At 47.8% G+C, this 21532-nt stretch overlaps 1 protein-coding gene across 1 annotated transcript in view; it reads left to right on the forward strand.

The window, feature by feature from the left end:
- Positions 1 to 21532, forward strand: part of LOC139052972 (cysteine/serine-rich nuclear protein 1-like) — an 84313-nt gene that overhangs the window by 2222 nt on the left and 60559 nt on the right. Inside the window, exons 2-3 of the mRNA XM_070530118.1 lie at positions 2339 to 2549; positions 15072 to 15241. Of these exons, the coding sequence (XP_070386219.1) occupies positions 2339 to 2549; positions 15072 to 15241 (381 nt within the window). The remainder of the gene's footprint in view (positions 1 to 2338; positions 2550 to 15071; positions 15242 to 21532) is intronic.

A 21532-nucleotide genomic window follows, 5' to 3' on the forward strand; every position in this document is an offset into this window, starting at 1 on the left:
CTCGTACAGCTGCATCTAATCCACAGCGGCCGACATGCACAGTCCACTAGGTGAACTCTTGCGGAATACGCTCTTTGCACATTCGCAGAAAAAGCTCTCTAGTCCACCAATCACAATTGCGACGCAGTCTTGCGCCGTGTTCGAAGCAACGCTGCCGCGCGTTCGATGCATCGCGTGACACTGCTTTGACCCAGCACGCCATAAACGGTTTTTCTTGTTGTTGTGGTTGTTGTGCTGAGTTGTTGTGGCACATACCCACAGCGGGAGATTGGCCAGGAATCGCATGGTTCAATTAGGTTATAAAAAAGCAAGGGAGTTAAAATTTGAACGTTGGAGCTTAAAAAGTAAACTTTTTGTGTGTGGGAAAAAAACAATCCGAAGAAAAGCGTGTCTAAAAAGATATAATAATCGATAATAAATGAAAGAAAGCTGTAGTGGGGAGGGAGGACGATCAGTGTAACATGGTTATTGATTGGTTTCAATTAGGTAATTTTGGTTTACCAAGCAAACATTTATGTGACTGAACCCAATAATGGAGGCTCCAAAAATAGAATCACATGTACTGGTAAATCTAGGCCAATATTGTGAAGCGGGATTTCAAGTAGCCGTTTTCTTATAACAGAAAAACACCTGCAAGACAAGGAATGGTCTATTGTCTCCGCTTCGCCGCAGAATTAGCACAATGGTGACAGGACCAGACCAAACCTCTATAGATAGAAGTTCAACGTAGGTATACGGCACCGGAGCCTCATGCTATTTTTTTTGTGTTTGGAAAAAATCTTTGTTTCAAGGGTACACAAGATGTCGGTAATCCAGAGAGTTGGTAATTGTGGAGCCTGATACTGCCTGCATAATGACACTCCTCATGGCAACCAGGTACCAATAAATGAAGCGTCCTCATTACTCGAGAATCACGAGAAGCAGTAAGTGATAAGCACAATGACAACGAATTGGTTGTGGGTAAACTTTTTACTGGTAAGTTCTTTTATTACGTCTTTTGTACGCCCTGCGATTAACCATAAATACTTACCTAATCGCCCAACTTTTAGTTATTTTAGCATTCTAAACCTCATCTATTGTATTCGTGGACGCCCGCACAAACCACGGTTATATAGGAAATGCTTTTTTGAAAGCGTTGTGCTTCAGAATACGGAATCTATTTCTTTACCGATTCAAATGACAAGATTTGGAAATATCTGTGTTCTGGCAGTTCATAAATTTAAAGCGTGTCCAGAACTCTGTATGCACAATGTGCTTTTGGAAGAATATAATTTTGCTGGGCAGTGTTCGCCAGAAACAGCGACGTTGGAACCTTCTTTTTTTATCTAGAAGGTCACAACGGCTATGAATGAGCACGTTTTAAAATGGGCACTCACTACGGTGAAGGTACCTTTCACAAATTTGTATAAATTATGCTGACGAGCCCCACCACTGCTAAATTGATAGGGCCCCTTTTTATTCAATCGCATGTTATGTGCTCATTGTGTTTCTAGCCAGTGGATGGGGGCGGGCCGTATCAGTGTGGCGCACATTAACATTAAGGTTAACATTAACAACGTAAAAACATCATTATTCATTTAGGTGCGGCCGCTAAAGCAGCGTATACTTAAGACTGGAATTTTCCTCCCACAGGGCTACGCCACGGGTCGCTTCGCCTCCCTTCGCAGGAGCCCTTCACGTCAGCCGTGGTACTGAAGTATACGAAAAAAGTGCAAATACAGCAGAAGTAAAAAAAATAATACCGCCTTAAAAACACTTTGCCACAAGAAGACCACCCAATCAGGAGCGCGAGACTTTTCCGCTGTGCCATGAAGCATGAGAAAGTTCGCTATTGTATAAGTTCTGCATCGGCTAACATCAACCGTCTGTATAGTGTTGTGGTTACTCTAGAATGCCCTCTTACTATATATAGTCAGTTAAAAAATGAAAATGAAAGTCAGCCTAGAATAGTGATGGCTAGCCATTTTGGTATGTAGTAGCAACTATAGCAAATTAAAAATTCACATTATCAGCGTAAAAACCAATGCCCAAGCTTTGTTGCTTACGCAACTTATTGAAGAAACCTAAAACATTTCGAATAGCTACATTTCTTGCCACTAACTATAAACAATGATACATCTTGCTTTATTATTCTGCCATAATTTCATTGATATGACTAGAAACATAGCTTAAACATTGCCTTTATGGATGCAGCAAGTGCGTTGTATAGTTTATGATAACAATGAAAGCGTTCAAGGTGCAGCATGGGCTGTTTATTCACCACTGCCAGAATGTTGGCTTATGTACCTTGGTGGGTACGTGCCCTAAGTGTTAACATTATCATCATGTCAAAGTGCAGGAAGAAGCCGAAGAAGTGTGGGATTTGCACCAACGGACACAACCCTGCGGTTACTGGTTGGTACTGGAATCACGTATCGGTGACGGTTCACCAGGAGGACGTCCACAGAGGCGACCGCCCAAAACTGTCTCTTTCGGCAAGATTACCATCTACGAGTTTCCACGGGTGCAAGGCTTTGCCTCCGTTCCCGGGGAGGGTGGAATGACCCTTGGTAAGTACTTCTTTTCCATATGCGCAACGTCAACATTTAAACCAATGCACACGGTGGACAACCTATAGATAAATCCAGTCAAAAGCACCCACGCGGTATTTCCTACTTTAATAACCGCCACTTGTTCCATATGTAACGCGTATGCAAAAAAGCGAAGTTAGATCCCCTCCTCTTCGTACCCTTTCCGAGACCTCTCAGATTTTTCGCGATTAAGGACTGTGCTGTATTTAAGAATGTTTGTGGTTGTGTTCACTATCGCACATTTTTTTGGTTTTGTTTTTCTCGCGAGGTTTGGCTGCACTTGCTATTAAGCACCCAAACCAACTAACCCGGTTCTCACCTGCTGTGGTAGCTTAGTGACTCTGGCGTTGCCTGCTATGCTTGAGGTCGTCGGTTTGTTCAAGACCGCGGTGACCTTACGTCAATGGGAGCAAAATGCAAAAAAAGAAAGACCGCGCGTTTACTTAGATTTTTGTGCCCGTTCAAGAACTCGAGTGCGTCAAAATTGATTCCTACACCCAACTACTGTGTGTGCTTCACATTGAAATGCTGGTTTTGGCCGGTGAGAGGCCAGAGTTTATTTTTTTATCCCACTTTTCTGTATCCCTGTATCGATGAGTGCTGTGACAGGATAGCCATCAACGTCAACGTCAAAAAGGTTTTCGTTCGTGTGTAACGTGAGCAGAGGATTTGAGGGCATGGTGGCCAACACCGTTTCACCTCCAGTAGCTTCAGTGCCTAGTTTTCCAGCTGGATTAGCGAGGCGATAGGCGACGGAGCGAAGCGACGGGGTTGGGGCGAACGAGACTGATGGCGTCGAGGTGGGGGCCAGCGGCTGTAGCGAAGTTTTGGGGCAGGATCATCAGCGGCAATGGGGTCATGGTGGGTGGCATAGGGAACAGACGGTCCAAAGGGGCGGGAATGAGCGGCGGTTGATGTCCGAAGAGGTGGTGGCCATCGGTTGTAGCAGTGATGACCGACGTGGCCGATGCGACAGCAGTGGAAGCAGATCGGCCTGTCATCAGGCGTACGGCATAAGGACGGGTTGCGGCGAGATGTGGCAGAGAAAGAACTGCCGGGGACGACGAGGGCTGCTAGAGAACTGGGGAATCGTGGGTGCAGACGATGAACACACGGAGCTGAGACCGAAGTTCTCAAATTCCTGTCTGACGGCGGCCCGAATCATCGCAATCGAGGTTGCTGGTGGATCGGGAGGTGTCGCTGAGAAAGCTGGCAAACATGCGGCCTCGAGTTCACGGCGAACAATGAGGCTTACGTCGTCAAAGGGGGTGGTCTGACGCAGTCGACCCTCACATGTCGACGTAGCAGCAGTGTTCGGTAGCTGCGTGGTGTGATGTGTGATACGGCGACTCTTAGCTTGTTCAAGATGACGGCATTCCTTGATGATGGAGTCGATGGTCGAGACGTGGCCGAAAACAAGCAAATTGAAGCATCGTCGGCGATGACTTTCAGCCCATGCGACACTTTATCTGCTTCAGACATAGTATCATCACCTTTGCGGCAGAGAGTCAAGAGGTCGAGAATGTATGAAACGTACGGCTCTGTAGATGTCTGAACACCAGATGCAAGAGCCGTTCTCGCGGCAGCATTGCGCCCAATGGGATCGGCGAACAGTTCCCTGAACTTTTCTTTGAAATTGTCCCGACTGTTTATATCGCCGTCATGTGCTTGTTGCCGCACGCGTGGAGTGCCGCCGAGATAAAAGATGACATTGGCGAGCATGATCGTTGGGTCCCACCTGGTATTAGCGCTGGCGTGTTCATAGAGCTTGAATCAATCGTCAACGTCTTCTCCCTCCAGGCCAGAACACACACCAGGGTTGTGAGGTTGGGCAACCCTGATGATAAAAGCACTCGGACAAACCGAAGCCTTTGCAGAGGTGGTCTCGTCACCGGGAGGCATGGTGACAAGCTCGATGTACCGACCACTCCGGTGTTCCGTCGTGAGGACGGGGATCGCTGACCTCCACCAGAATGTTGCGTTTGGAAAGACACAGTTGAGAGGGGCTATATACATGAGATTTACACTGGAGCCAGTCCGCCAGGCCGACACTCGCTCGCGCCAAGGGCGCAGACCCACTTCATCGTCGTTCTCGCGGTGGCTCGCCCCTTGAGCATCGCTCGATGATATCGTAATAATATCGATCGGCGGGAGGCTTCCCCGGGTCCATTGGAACGCATCCGAACGACTGCCGGGTTTATTTGGTGCGTCCTCACAACAGCGCCGTAACTGGCAGTTATCAGTTGCGTCATCACTCAGAAACAAACAGAGAGCCATTACAGGAACACGTTATGGACTCTGACACAAGAAGTGCGGTGAACGTGCACGAAATGTAAACTTGCGGGTCTGCTGAGCAATGAGCCCTTGTTGATGTTTCCAGATATGTATTAAATAAAAGCAAAGAAATACGAACTACTAAAAACAAGGCGCCGCTGCATTTGCGTGTTTTCGTTCAAGAACATAGCTTTCCGAACAGTCAAAAGGGAGAGACAGACAAAAGATTATTGGCAAGGACCTGAGAAACCCTGCGCTAGGGCAGAGCTGCGGGCCACTCCCATGTGGGGACTGGCAGGCCGACCCTAACCGCCGCATCATGGGTAGCCCATGTTTGTCGGGAAACTTCTGAGCTCTGGATGGCAGAGCTCCATTTTTCTTGCGTGATGCGATTGGGTCCCTGTTACGAAGGGCATCGCCAGAGTGTGTGCTCTAGATTGCTCACAGCCCCACAGTCGGGGCAACTATAGTATAAAGCCTGTGGAGTAATCGTATGAAAAAGGACGAGTTGCCATAGGGCTTAGTCTGAAGCACGCCTAATGTGGACGTCATGGATCTAGCCAGTTCGCCATGACGGAGAGGATAAGTCCTCCTACCCAGGTGTTTGTGCTTAGTGATTTCGTTGAAAGTTGTGAGAGGGTTCCGAAGCTTGAGAACCCCGGGCTGTGAGTTCGCCCCTGCTTCCACGCGGTGCGTTAGTGCGGGTACTTGGGAATGGGCGATGTCATTGAAATTGGACAAGGAGTGAAGGTGGGGGTCGAGGCGCGGCGGGACCACGTGATGGTGCGCAGAGAGATCATCTTGTTCTTGAAAATCTTGTAAGCCTCCTCGGCGATGGAACCTGAAGCAAAAGCCCATACCGCTGATCTCGAATCAGTGAACATTTTGTTTTGCTGTTACATGAGTGCTATAGCAACCGCGACCTGCTCCTCTCTCTATCCTCCTGAGACCCGGCTATGGAGATTTGTCCAATATATTGGACATTCATGAATGAGCCAGTAATCCTGTGACAAGGCTTTCATCCTCATAAAACTGCGCTGTCCTACTTATTGGACACCTGCTTGCGCCATCTATGCAGCTTTGATGAAAATACATTGTTCAAATTCCCGCCGAAACAGTTTCACAATGGCGGAATTCAGCGGTGCGGCGTTTTACAGCAGCTGCCGCAGAAGTAAACACTGTTTCTCGTATTTCTACCTGCTTTCAGGGCATATCTTTGATTTTATATTAAAGTTAATACAACAGCGTACGCGCAGAATGCGGAATTTAAACTGTTCGCGCGCTCACTTTTTTTTACGCTTCCTTTGATTTCGCGTGTCCATTACGTTGGACGCTAGGACTCAACCCGGTTATTTTGACCGCGCTTTTGTGATGGCCTTGTTATGAACAGCAGGCGGCTACTGTTGGCATTTAGCGGCTTGTGGACGAAATCACGTCTCTTTTTTTTCTTTAGGGGACCGGTCTCGCATGTCTGATGAATTAAGCCGATAACTTATCTTTTTTCAATCCATGGCTAGGACCCGCAAGACACCTATCGCAGGCGGTCTCGTAAGGAAAAAAAAACATCGATATCCATCTACCAGATATTGTGCGCATGTACGTGAACATGGCCGGCGTTGACAACGCAGACCGAATGATAAGTTACTACAGGATAAAAGCACGCGTCAACAAGTGGACAATCAGAGCCATCTTTCACCTCTTCGACATTGCCCTCAACAATTCCAAGGTGCAGTACACGCGGGACATACGCTCCCTATAGAAACAGCGGAAAGAAATACTGAAATATATGCAGTTCCGCCAATCTGTTGCTGAGACTCTCGTGGCTCAAGGGAAGCAGCAGGATGAAACTGAGAGTGAGAACGAAACCGAGTGGCATCCGCCATCAAAGCAGGCTTGACTGTCTCTTCGGGAACCCCAAGAAAAGAGCACTACCCTCTGCTCAATGCTTGCAGACACTGCAAACGCTGCCCGTTGCAGACTACAGAGGCTGCGACATGAAAATAAAGTTCTTTAGCACCAAATTGCGCCATCTATGCAGCTTTGATGAACATACATCATTCAAATTCCTGCCGAAACAGTGACACAATGACGACATTCAGCGGTGCGGCGTTTTACGGCAGCTGCCGGAGAAGTAAGCAATGTTTTTCGTATTTCTACCTGCTTTCAGGGCATATCTTTGATTTTATAATAAAGTTAATACAATAGCCTACGCGCAGCTCTTTGGCTCTTCTGCATCACCAAGGACAAAAAGGTGTTTTGAAGTTTCCCACAGGAAGTGAACACAAGAGCAAATTTTTTTTGACAGAGGAATGCTCTTTTTATGTACTTTATTCACTACTTTGCCTTTCGAGTTATTAAAATATTTTCGCACACGAGTTTGCGCACCATATCTGCGGTACGTCATTATGTGTGCGCTGGCTGAAAAAAGACCGGGCAGAATCCCAGTGTCCAATATATTGGACATCGCGCTGAGCTGTAACTATCAGGGCTATTGGAAAAATATTTAACACTTTTCGCCTTTTTAACCCTATTGACTTATTCTGAAAGTTTGGGAAAAATCTGTGCACCCAAATGCATCCCGGGTCTCAGGAGGCTATGGTATTGAACACCTCAGGAAAGCTGCATTCACTATTTGTCCGCTGTGATGAATGAGCGCTATGGCCAAGTTAGACGACGTTGCATATTGGGCTGTGTTGACGAAAACACCGAGTAGGGATCGTCTTTGGTATTCTTGAGGAGGGCGAGGGCTCTTGCCCTGCGTCTGCCTACATTGTGTAGAGGATGAACATTACGGAGAAACGGTGCGACTTGTATGTTGTTCCTTTCATCTTCTAAGACTCGATATTACCTTTCTTACATGTGGATAGGGTTGATCCCGAGAACCGCCACGATCTTCTTTCCAGCTGGGGTACAGGACCGACGGGCCACTTGGACCGGCTCTCCTCGGCCTCGATTATCTCGTTCATTGTGTTGTGCACTGTAGTTGCATAGGAAGGTGAGTGCTCACCCGTAAAGAAATGCCTCGTACTCTTTTGATTCTTTCTCATGAGCATGTTCAATTTTTCCTCTTAGAGTTATACCAATTGTGCATGGCTGCCACATAAACTATGACTCATAAGGAAAGCATGGAATAACCTGAGGAGGTTGTCTTCCTGAACCCTCCACACTTTTTCGAGACTCTGCTGATGAGCCTGATCATGTTCCCGGTCTTGGCTGGGTGCTTGTTGAGCGTCGTATTGTACTGTATTCGAGGAACATGCCCAGGACCCGAATGGGGTCTGCTCTGGGGATGGCACAACTAGGGTTGAGGATTGGGCGAGGTGGCATCGCATTCTAAAACCGGTACAGCGCAACGTGGAAGGGAATAAGCAAGCCGAGCCGGCCAGATAAAAGGACAGAGTGCTTACTTCCAACTGATTTCTTGGCAAGTTGCACGAAATATATAGCTACAAGAAAGCGTCAGGACATGTCGTCACAACACTTCACAAAACGTCACACCAAAAGAAGAATACACCATCATGAGTGACAGAACACGCAATTCTGTCATGCAAGGTTAAATCAAGAAATGTTACTTCCTGCGGGGATAGGCACAATGATGGTGCGCTTACGCACGTGCTACCAGCCCTTGCTGCCCTTGCTGTGAAATCAGCTTCAATAATCTCCCACGTAAGATGTGATGGGTGGTTTTTTAGTACTTCACAACGATAAAAATTCGGTTTTCGTCCACAGTCGTGACAGTGACTTACTAAGTGTCCCTGTATAGCCCGGTGCACATGGCGATCATGTTCCTTTAGCCTTTTATTAGGGCAGCGATCAGTTTGACCTATGTATCTCCTCCTGCATGATAGTGGAATTATCATGCGGGAAGAGATACATAAACTGAACTGGTCGCTGATAGTAGACTATCAGGCGGTCACCGATTTTGAGCGTGTCCGTGCGACCGCTGAGGTGTGAAATTATGTATTTCTGGAAGGCCTCTCCCAAATTGAGCTCCGAGATGAAGTTCAGAATGTGAGCATGGGATACATTGTCGAGCGCCTTCTCCAGTTCTAGGTTTAAGATGCGTCTTATATCTTTCGGGGCGTTGTCAACGATTTCACACTTTATGAGCTTCATCACGTCATGCTTTGGCAGGGCAAGACGAAAGCCGATCATTGCACGGAAACAATCCGTGTTTGTCGATGTATTTGTAGATGCGATTGTGTATGACATGTTCCGCCAACTTCCCCACGCAAGATTTGAGCGAACTGGGTCTGAAGTTTGCGAGACCCGAGGGTCTTCCAGGCTTTGGAATGAGGATGACCGAGGCCATTTTTCGGGACTCCTGAACGGCCCCTCACTCCCATATTCCAATAATCTCCTTTGTTAACTATTCTATGAAGCCGTCGTCATAGTTTCTGAGGGCCAGGTTGGGTATGCCATCAGGACCAAGGGCCAACCTGCCATGTACATTTTGCAGTGTTTCCCTCACTTCGTATAATTTGAAGGGGTTAGCTAGCTCGGGGCAAGATGAGCCTTTGTAGGGCGAGATGAGCCTTGGTTACTCGAGTATACCACTGGCAGATATTTGCGAGCGAGTCTTCCGAGTGCGGTATTTAGTGTCTCTGATTGTGATGCCCCTCGTAGAACCTTTGCTATCCCTTGTGATTGGTTTTACTTGGTATTGGTGTGATTGAGCAAATACTTTAGTAGATTCTGTTTAGTTCCAACTCTCATCTGCCTATCCACTGAATTGCAGACCTCACACCAACTGTTGTCTTCTCAGGGTTTGATAGTGATCTTCTATAACTTTGTTGAGCTCCGCGACCTTTTTTCGGAGCCTTCGGTTTAGTTCCTGCCCTTTCCATCTGTTTAACAGTGGAGTTTTAGGAGATTTAGAAGAAGAGTTATAGAAGATTAGCGACGTTGCCATTCATCCTGTCCACCTCCAGTTCACTCTGCACCTTTTTCGTCGCCACCCTGATATCCTGCTTTAACTGTGCAGCCCACTGGTCTAGGCTAAGTGCTGAGTCCTGTATTTGTGCTCGCACCCCAATCTTGCGAAAGTAATCGCAGTCTGTAATAGTGAACTGTTTGAGGTTCCCGCTTCTCGTGCTGACGGAGGTGGCCAGGATATTGTTATCGCTACCTAGGTCCACGTGGAGGGTGGACAAAAAGGCCGACTCTACATTCCGTATGAAAAAAAGGTCATGTGTGGTATCCCTAGAGCAGGAGTTGCCGATCCTGGTCGGAAAAGCCAAATCTGCTATAATTGCAAGGTTATTATTGACTGTGACTTGCCGTAGGTCAACACCCTTGTGGTTAGCTAGTGGGTGCCCCTATGCTTGATGCGGAGCATTCATGTCTCGGTCTACCAAGAGTGGAATGTCTTCGGCTTGCTTGTGGCCCTGTTGATGATTCGCGCGAATCTTTGCCTGAGGTATTGGGTTGTACGGCATATGGTAAGTATAAGTATGCTGGTCTTGAACTGTCCGCTGGGGAAGATTTGAACGAGCGATTGCTTAATCCTATTAGATTCAAGATTGAAAGCGTGGCGTACGAACGTACATTTGTTTGTTACCAACGTGCTGATGCCCCTTTTGCGATCAGCATGCTGGGTATGCCATTTATTGCCAGGTAGGGAGACCTTATCTGTGAGTGTTTCTTGTATTACGAGGATATATGGCTTTTCTGGGAGGCTGCGAATGAGCTGTTGGAGGACAATCCTTTTTAGATCGAGTCCCCTACAGGTCCACTGCCAGACATTATTTACCCTGTGATGTGCTGCCAAGGTGGGAGGTAGTATTTAGCTTGTATTATAATATGCGATGGAGTGTAGCCGCTGCCGACCTTTCAGTGCCGGTACTATCCTCTTTCTCCAATTATATAATTGGAGCCGTTGCACAAATGTGGCGCTCCATACTATTGCATCTGAACCCAAGTGCTGTGATCGCCTCCGCGAGTTTGTCGATTATAATTTGAACTTTGTCTAGGAATTCGCCAATTTTATCTGTATCTTTTTCCATTTAGGAACACTGGTGCTCTTGTCTGAGGCATGAATCTCCAACGCCCTCTTTTGTGTAGGTCATTGACAGTCGGTTCAGCTACATGGATCTCCATGAAAGTTTCTGGCGCAGGGGCCTGAGTAGGTTGAATTGTCTCTCGCTTGCTGGCCTTCTTCAGTTCTGCAATTTCTGCTGTGTGCTGTCCCACTGCATAATATGACGAAGATTTTTCTCTTTCGAACTATGCTATCCAATAGGCTCTGGCGATTTACCCCCTGTCACCTTTTTCGGCGATTCCTTGACCCGGTCAGCCCATGTGGTACGACAATTAGCAGGCTCCTGGATCGGAACTCCTGGTCCCCTAAAACGGGAGTGGCCCCTGTAGCGGAAGCGGGTACTGGATGGTTTGGGGCCCCTAGAAAACGAGCGTTCCGTGGAGCGTCCTCTAGAAGGGTCACGGTCCTGGCAGCCACCATCCTTGCTGCCAGGGAATCAGGATCAGCTCCTGGATCTCTGGGAGCTGCTGAGGGCTGGGTTCAGAGGGGTTGGTGACCCAGCTGGTTGGTTGGATTGTTCACAGTTGCACCGTTCAATTCTCCGTTGTCTAACTGCAAATTGAATTTGAAACCTTTACTTACAGGTTTTGTAAGCCGTAGAATGAGGGCCTCTACAAAGGGAGCAATTCGATGTATATTCGTGTTGATCATGCTGGTGGCTCGCACAACAGCCGCGGCAAATTGCAAAGAGGTTGCAAATTGCAAAGAAGTTGGGCAAACATCGGCTCTGTGACCAAGCCTTCCACATGCATAGCAAACTTCAGGTTGTCTGCGATACAGTCAACATTTGACCAAACTGGGAGCGCATTTTACGCAGTCCGCGACTTTGAGTCCGTCAAACTGGATGACTACCGTGCTTGAGTTCTTTAATTTTTTCACCTCGAGAGCGCTTGCTTTCTTGGGCTGAATGATCAGGCATTTGAGCTCCTCTCTCTCGATTGTTGGATCAATGTCGCGAATAACCCCCCTGTCCTGATTTTCGGAGGATGCGAAATATGCACTGACTTTGTAGCTTTCTTGTCCAATAAGTAACGCTTTCACATAGGCGTAGGCCATGGTTTAGCGCTTTCATACTGTGTTTGCCACCAATATATATTTTGCACCATGTTCAGACATATAATATCCTCCGCCATTATCCGCCTCCGTAAGCGTAGCGGTGCTACTGAGGGCCTGGGCAACTCTGAGGTGGCCAATTTTCCTGATGTACGGTCGTCCATGGGGACGGATTATGATTCAAAAGTGCTCCTTGGGTAGGCGAGGCAGTCTCGGAGCAGTGGATAGCCGTTTTTTAACACTCGCTCGAGCCTGGCTTTTAATCCCGCCACGTGTCGTGTCGGTGGCTCGGCCGCCCTGCGGGAGCGGGTACTTGCTGATGTGTTTTCGCTTGTATAATGCAGTGGTTCACCTAGCGATTTCATTGAGTTCTTCGGGAGAGATATCCTCACCCTCAACGGTGATTTACGTAGCCGTAAACATCGTGGCCTGAGCATGCGGAGCTGCTCAGAGCTTGCCCGCCGAGCCTCTGCCGGAAAGTGGTCGTACAGAAATGTCCTCTTAATATTGAAAAAAATGTCCCCGCACCGTTGCAAACTTGGTATCGGCGTAAGCGTTGCGACTTTAGGCGCAGATTGTTGCCAACATTTGCAAGATTGAACCTGATTTTCGACCGTAATCATGTAGAGAAGAAGGAGAAGCAGATGTTGACATTAAACTCTGCAAAGGTGGATGACCAGGGAAGCTCTTTATAGTGATTAGCATATTCATTGAATAAATATACATACATGGGACTTTGTAATTCTACGATAGTTATTTTATTTTGTTACCATAGTGATAACCGCTTTATGGTCCCTATGATTGATGGCCATGGTCTGAAGGACGATGGTCAAATGTTATTTTTAGGAAATATCATGTCTATACGCGATCGACGACACGTAGCTGGTACATTGGCATGTGTATAGCAATGAATGCGTACCTATTATCCTAGCGGTATTCATGGTGCCGACGGGCATCGTGTTTACGCTTGGCGTTGGCGGCCATCTCGTTGTCGGTGGTATCCCGCTGCCGCCACCGTGCCCACTCCCGTTTCTCTTTCCGAAGGAAATCTTCACCGGCACGCTGCTCTTCTTCGTCGGACGGAAGGCGGTTACCTGACTGTCCAGGCTCGTTGACCGACGCGCGCTCGGCGTTCGCGGCTTCTTGCCACCTTCGCGCCCATTCCCGCTTCTGCTCACGCCGTCGCTCTTGAAGGGCACGCTTCCTTTCCTTGGTGCGCAGAATACGCGTCCTACCCATAGCACGGCTCGAACATAACTGCTCATAATATCGATAGGTGATGTGGGTGTCACACCGAAGAGGTGCCCACATTCTCGTTCGGCATGGCTCAATAAGCGCATGCAGTATTAACGCAATCGCGTTGGGGGCCCCGTGTCGCGAAAAATCTGGTGTCCCGCGTCGGGCAAACAGAATTGCGAACAAAATTTTAAACCACCCATATCCAACCACTCTTCTGCCACAAAAGTTGCTCGTACCCTGTCTTACATCCTTTACAAAGTTATTCCTCGGAGATTTCAGAATGCAGCCCACAAACGGATGTAAGGAAAAAAAAACACCGACAGCGCATATCTTTTGTGTTAGCTCTTCTCAGATTGAACATTTAAATGTGCGAAACTATAAAGGGAGATGGTCCCACGCACGAGTACACGTTTCTACCAGCAACCTTGCCTTCGTGTATAGCGTTCACCGCCAGCATTTTCCGGTAAACCTTGCGGTTACATAAGCTGCAGTTGCTGAGAAGGATGAAAAACACAGGAGCCTTTGAATGCTATCGCGTTCCACTCTTAACGGCAATGCCTAAGCGTCCTCCAATTTTTTCCGAGACCTTAGCCATATACAACTTTGCTGTAAAAAAGAAAAACAAGGAAGAGGGATCTTCAATCTGATATATGCGTGCACAAACGCTGTAGCTCACGCACCTTTATTCCAAGCTGCGATATGAAACAAAAAAGTTTATGATCCTAAAATACAGTGTTATTTAGGAGAGGAGATTAGCATCTGCCGACAAATCGTATCCAGCATTTAATATGCAACAGCATATGCACTCCTTGTATGCTGAGACCAGTGTGGTAAAAATGCAACCATCGCAGTTTACAGTATACAATTCAGCAAACTCCAGCGAGAATCAGTGCGTGCACACCACACACCAGTGCCTCGTAGCCATGAAACCAGCGCCTTGTACAGTGTGACCTTGCTTCCTTTCAGTGATCTCACCGGTGTCCTAGTGATCCGCAACGAGCTTCAGCGTCGCCAGGGTTAACCAATGTAAAAAAGACGCGCCGATTTCACAATTGAACATGCTGGTTATTGCAATAGCGGGCTATTTTCCGCTGTCTCGGTGCGGATACGCGAGTGCGTGTGCGAACCTAATGAATTTACCACAGGGGTCAAAGGCCTGGCGATGAGACTTACAGAGATGCGCGTGCATCAGTGGTGCTGACTGCTTTATTTTTTACTCTATTTACTGTACTCTATGCTTTTATCTTTCTCACGAAAGCAAAGGAGCCACGAGAAAATGGTTTATGATAGCGATTCAAATATTCGTGTTAGGGGAGTCAGCATCGCTATTTTCTGGCAAGCATCTTTTTTTTTTACCCAGACTTTCCTTACACGTTCCATAAATTGCACTTGTTCTTGTAATAAGAGATTGCATCAGGTTGTGTCAGAGGAAATAAAATTTTAGTGACATACTAAATAAATATACCGTATTTCAAAAGCAGGACTGAACGACGGCTGCGGTGTGGCAGCTTATGGTTACCGTTAATTCGTCATTTTCCATGACACTGAGACGACAGGTAAGCAATAGCTTCAAGCTTTATCGCGTGATCTCTTTTACATATATGAGGTTTCCTGAATTTGTGGATCCCGCTTCGGCTGCTCACTGGCTTAATTGCCTGGGCTGAGGCTATTGAGGACGATATCGCAAGTTCATAGTCCATTCGCGGGAGCGACGTTCTGAACTTGTGGAATGGGATCGCGCTCGCGTGGTTCTCTATAGGAGCAGGTTGAAGAAACGGCAATGGTTGAACATGATACAAGTTCCACATGCACTGCGGTAAACTTCGTAACCCAGCCAAGCCTTTGGTTGAGATATCGAATCTCACAGTTACATGAACTCTGTGTGGTCTTCGCAGGAATGGACTTCAGGCATACAGAGGAATACACTTGCATTCTTGGGCGATATGCTGACCAGCCATGTCGATCACCTGGCGAATTCATGTCCAGTGAAACGTCCCTCTCGTATTGTGGAAACGCAACCCCACCTGTCTCTGCTTCAATGGGATGTAACCGCGGAATGCCACAGGTACAGTGCGATCTTTCTGACAAAGCGTATGCAAGGTTCTCATTTAAATTATGCACTTCGCATTGTCAGTCGAATAACGATTTCCTTAAGCCGTAATATAAATTCTCAATTTTGCCCGAAAACGGAACATTGATTGCAACAGCAAATTATTACACACCTATAGGGCAGTACAAGTAGTATGTTTATCAGCCCTAAAACTGCTGTTAACATTATCTTATAAACTAAGCTAATGATCATGGTGTCACGTGCGCACATGCATATATGCACACACCTCGCCCGATGACCACGGACCTCTCTCAGAACGCTGGCGGGGTGAAGAGTGGCAGCAACGGCGAGGGAATTTTCCTTCGTTCTATCTCTCGCTTCACCGCAAACTGGGCTTGCGAGAACACAATGCACAAGAAGCTATCGGCTATCTCCCTATGGTTAGGCTTCGAGGGTCACGCGGATTACTTCCGAAATTGGATATGTCCGGCCACTCCCAGCCGCGCGCTGCTGCGTTTTTACAATTGCTAGTAGATACAGCGGGGTGTGGTGCTTTGGACGGCGTTCGACATTTCTGGGCAGGCGCGAGTAAGAGCGGTTGCGAGAGAGAAAATCTGGGGGCTTTTGCTCCTTGAATATATCACTCAGCTTAGGCACTACGGAGGAGGTTAATTTGAGCGCGTTGTATTCGTTTGTTCCCTAGACATGCCGGCATTGCGGAGTGCGGTCGAGTTTATACGCTCTGCCGCTGGCTGCCCGTGCGGTGAGGCAGTGGGCGCGGACACCGCTTGGTGATCGATGTGTTTGAAGGGACAATGCTCTGACTGGTGCTGTATAAGTCGCGGGTCGCTTCTTCCGTCGCGATGAGAGTTCGGATTTTTTACAAGCACTGCTCCAGGAGGGCACATGTAACCGGCACACGGAGGCCTCAGGAGAGCACCTCAGGTTATTTAAAGCAGATGGCACAGGATCTGCGGGGCCCCCAAGCGGCAGCGGGGGGATCAAAGCTGGAAGCAGGGTTGCCCGTGGGTTGGGGCCGCAGAGGCCGAAGCATGCCAGGGGGTGTTCGCATAAAAAATTGTCTGTCCTTGAAAGCGGACAGCGGACCTTATACTCCCCTGGCACGCGCAGCCTTGATGCCCCCGCTACCGCTTGGGTGCCCTGGAGGCCCCGCCAATAATATGAAATAATGACACGTTGTTTTCATTAGTACAAACATGATCAAATAAATATAATTGCGTCGAGCCACCAAGTTTCGACTGCTAAGTTCAACACTACCATGCCCCGCGACTTCTGCCGGCCCACCTAGGGACCAGCGCATACAACGCGCGCCAAGAAACTCCTCCGTAGTACCTAGGCGGAGTGGTATTTTCAAGGAGCAAAACATCCCACATTTCCTCTGTCGCACCCGCTCTTACTCGCGCCTGCGCGCAGACGTCCGTCATCTCCGCAAGTGCCACGCCCCGCTGTACCTACTAGCAATTGGAAATACGCCTCCCGGTTCAGGCGCGGCCAGATTTTAAGCGGAAACTCATCATGCTACGCTCTCCCTGACCCTCTCCGCCCCCCACCCCTCCTGTCTGCGCAAAATGTGTGCTATGCACATCCTCGCCACTCCCCTTCCTTGTGCGCGAGAGAAGACGCCACCACACCTAGCCACAATCCTTCTCGGCTTCCCTCGCATCCTTTCTCCTGCACTGACACTATACGGCCCGTGGCCCAGGGGCTAACACACTTCATTCTGAAGATTACGGCGATGCTGACGACAGCTGAAAATCGTGCACAGTATCCATAGAACTGTTACCGCAAGAAACAAGAATACTATTGGACCTGATTGGTAGGCGACCCTTTGGCTATACCAGCAAACCCGCTATTACTAGCGTAATGAAAGGGCTTCGTAAGTAAAACCAAACGTAAAAAGTCGAACACCCTTTCTTAAAGAAGACAGTTCACACGAAGCCAACGACCACGTAACGAAACCACGAAATGCTGAGCGACCCGATGCTATGCATATGTGATTCAATTGCTTATTAGGATTGTATTTTACAGATCCTAAGATGATCCTTGTTTTCTCTGATTAGCAGGGAAGCTCAGTTAATTCAGAAATTTCTTCGGCTATAGCAGGTGCCACAGCTTATCCAAAATGGCTGTCGATCCCGTGATCACTTGAACGGAAACATCTCCGCCTGTGTAGTTGTGGTCGCTGGTTGCCGCCGCTTGCCGACTATGGAATCATTTGACATGACAATGCACTTCCATTTCGGGAAGTTCAGGCTTGAGTGTATAATGTCACACTTATAAGCCGCGAGAAGGTTACGAGCGCGCTACGCCATAATCAGTATATCAGTAAACATCAATGACACATTGAGCCGCGCAATTGTTCACTTTTGATCGCCACCGATCTTGACTTGGATCTAATTTATATTCCTAATGGCTCCTTTCAGCAGCTTTCGTAAGCGAGCCAGTCGCGATCGACGAGTTAGATTTCAATCGGCTTTGGTCGCGATCCTAAAGGCTCGTACGACACCGATCAGATGAGGCGCTTACGATTGAGACCGATCGGTATGTATATATATCTCGATCGCGATTGGTTCTCCTCAGCAGCAACCATAAAGAGGCCCAATTCTACAAACAAAGAATACGAGCATTCTTGTTTCGCACATACCCTGGTTACAAGTATGTGAATATGAGACTGTCTACGGGGTGACATAGTGAGGTAAAGCCGGGCGTTTTGCATCCCAAAACAGGGTTTTCCATGTGCCCTTTCACAGCCCATTCTTTGTTTCCTCACTTGTCCAAAGGAAGACTATGACGGCTTACTACGTCTTTTACGGTGCGGTTTGAGCGTTGTGGTACAGAGCACATCCGATCGCTTTTGTACTTCCCATTTTTGAAACGCCAAAGTTCGACGGCAATGTCTAAAACAATCCTTGGTAATTCCCTTTCCGCATGCGCGAGAAGTCACGACAGACATCGACGACGAGGTACAGCTCGCATTTTCTCGCCAGGCGTGTATTCGATCTATCACCGGGTGACTTCTTTGCGTGGTTGCTGTGTGATGGCTCCACCTACCTGAAAGCTGCGAATAGCGACAGGAGTGGTGCCACGCCTAGAAGACACAACGTGCACTTGTAATGTTGCTTCTCCGCACGCGCTACTCTTGCTGAGCCCGTCGCTTCTCGCTGTTATCAGACACTGACCGGCGGGCCAGTCGACGGCGGCGTGATATGTAGTGTTTTACGCAGACGTGTAAGTTGGCTTCCCTGCTTTGTGCTTCGGAGTTCACGGAATATTGAGTGAGACACAGAAAGATTCGCATTAAAGACTACACTGTGGCGCTATAACGTAAAACTATTCCAAACTTTAAATTCCAATTCTCAAATAGGCCCACCACGATTGGTCAAAAACTTTATTGGACTAGCCCCCACTTCACCTGTGTGTCACGTGACGTCACAAAAACCGCTATAGCTCCCCATCTGATATGACGTGTACACACTGATTATGCATAAATTGACCGAACAAAACAGAAATAGGTATTTCTAATTCGACGCCTTTTTGCCATTATTCCTCGGTTATTGCTCAAAAGTTTTCCGGCTGCACCACTTCACCTGCCTCTCACGCGACGTCACAAAACCCCCAAAACTTACCACGTCAAAGTGACGCCTACGCGCTAAAAATGCACTATTCTGCCGAACAAAACTGAATTTTCTTCTCAATAGCCGCAGACTGCCCCGCCCCGAAAGGAATAAAAGATGGCTGCTGCCGATCACTTCGGCACTGGCCACTCGCCCCGGCCATAGAGCATGGGTTACTTTGCGTGTAATAAAGCTTTTTGCGTGGCTGTGCATCGTTTTCGAGAACTTTCGGCACACTTAATACATCATTCTGCCAACTCTTCTTTGCTGAGGATTCGTATTAGCGTGATTCTTAAGCTTCCGTTGTATGACGCCGCGATTGTCGACGAGCCACCGCACCCTAAGAGAAAGCGGACCAATCGCAAACGCCGGAACCACCCTCTTCATCCGGTTATCGATATTCAGTGCAGTGGCTTGGCCCCATCGAATCTCTCTCCATTTCAGCGTGCTCCTCAGCTCTTATGAGCCAATTAGATAAGAAAAGCGGCTCAGTGCAGGCAATGCTATTCGTTTTTCAAGCAAACAAAATTGACCTCCTATGAATGAGCGGAGCATTTGATAGGTTTGTTCAGGCAACCATGCGGGTGACCGCGCTATGCTTGCGTCGGCCGTTACGCAAATTTGACGTCAGGAGATTCGAATAAAAAGATATTAGAGTCATTTTACCTTATACGGCTCTTGTATCGACACAGGCTTGTAGTTCCCCCACTAAGATGATTTGACATCATAGCTTTTCAGAGGGGCTGCTCGTGTTTACCTGGTTGTTTATACTTCGGTAAGGACTGCGTTTCGCTCTGAAGCAGCAAAAGACAGAACTTGGCAAGTTCCGATGAGTTGTAATCGTGCCATAACGGCATGAACACGAAAAAAAATACTTGAAAGTCAACTAGTGGCGTCGCTGCGACGTGCCGGCACTGGGGTTTCGGGGGGAAGGTAAAAAATAACACGAAGCGTTGTCCTATCATTACTTTAATAATGAACCTTTACTCTAAAGTTAACAAAAATAATTTTGAATATTAACTTACCAGTCATGTCTTCTAGCGCTTCTCTTCAGTGTTCCTCTATTCGTTGAGAGAAGTTTGTTAAACATTTTAATACGGTGACCATTGCGGGATACTGGAGCGCGTTATTATGGAGTCTACGATTTAGACCACCCAAGTGGCGTAGCATACACAATGCCTCAGCGCAATGCCCGTGCTCAAAGCTTCAAGAGCAGTTTGGTTCATTGCTACTTTTATTTTGTACGCTCAGCAGACATAAATGATCGTCCGCATTGTTTCTCCTATAAACAATACCCCCTTTTGCTAGCGTGTATTGTTACTTAGAGTATACTCCTTGGCCTGAACGTTATGCCTAAGTACACAGTTCCAATGCGCACGACACACAAAATTCAGGTTCGCGCCTAATGTAATCGGTACGCGTATTACAAACACCAAACCATGGTTTAAAAGTCGCAATAGCGGGTACGCTAAAATCCTACATAGTGAGAAGTGTACTGGTTTATCTTCATCAGTTGACCACGCTTCACCGCCTTACAAATGTTATCGCACAGCTCAGGACACGCCTGCATGTACCTGAAGTTTTTCGAATGTTATCGATGGTTGCATCCGCTGTCTGTTGTCACCAAACCATGTGTAATGTGAGTTCATGTATGCTCCAAGCGAATGGTGTAGCACTTCCTGTCAAATACGCAAGCACGATCGATTACTCGGAACCTTCGATGAATGATGCATCAAAGCCGGCGTGCTTGGTCACTGATGGGATTTTCGACGATCGCCTACTATGCTCGCCACAATCGTTCTTTTAGTGTAGCTTGCTTTTGAGGACACACGCTCGCCAATGAAAACGCTAGTTTCACCATCACTACAACGGGATATCTGGTGGAGGTGCTAATGCGTTCATGTACCGAACGCCCGCGCGAAGCTGGGATCCAAGCACGAAACGCGAGGACAACAGCACCGTCGTCATGGACCAGCCAGCCAGTCAAAGACAGCAAATACTGCTACCGGAATAGAAGACCAGAGGGATCAAGCACAAGTCAACAACCACAATGGCAGCCTAGCGTCCCCCTTTCTGCTCGAACAACCTCGGGACTCACGAACCTTCCATGAATCACCGACTGAAGGTCAAGAAACCTGGCTGGAAATTTACGAAAGGATCGCCATATTCAACAGCTGTAACTCCGACAAGCTGTGGCATGTATGCTTTGGCTCAGAAGCCACCATCAGAACGTGATTTTAATAACGCGAATCGACCCTGACAACATGAGACATGTTCAGTAATGGCTTCTTGCAGACATTTACCAGTGTCCTGTGCAAGAAAAAGGCCGAAGCTCTGCTTGCCAACTTCCCAACGAGAGCATTGCGATCTTCATGGAGGTGATGACTCGTCGGCTCAGACACGCCTACCCCGGCTTCTCTGACTAGAAAAAATATCGCTTCTTGATGAGGGGAGTCAAGCAAGAGCTCTTCACCAGATTGATGCGAAACCCAACCAAAGCAGTTGTTGAATTTGCTTCCGAGACTACAACCATCGAGAATACACTCGAAATTAGGGACAGGCAGTTCAACGTACGCACGGTGCCAACGAAGTACGCCGAAGTTCAGCAAATACGCACCGACAACCTGCGCGAGACCATCAGAGCGATCGTGTGACAGGAGCTTCAGAGGAG

This window comes from Dermacentor albipictus, unplaced genomic scaffold (assembly GCF_038994185.2).
Source record: "Dermacentor albipictus isolate Rhodes 1998 colony unplaced genomic scaffold, USDA_Dalb.pri_finalv2 scaffold_48, whole genome shotgun sequence".
NCBI classification, from domain to species: Eukaryota; Metazoa; Arthropoda; class Arachnida; order Ixodida; family Ixodidae; genus Dermacentor; species Dermacentor albipictus.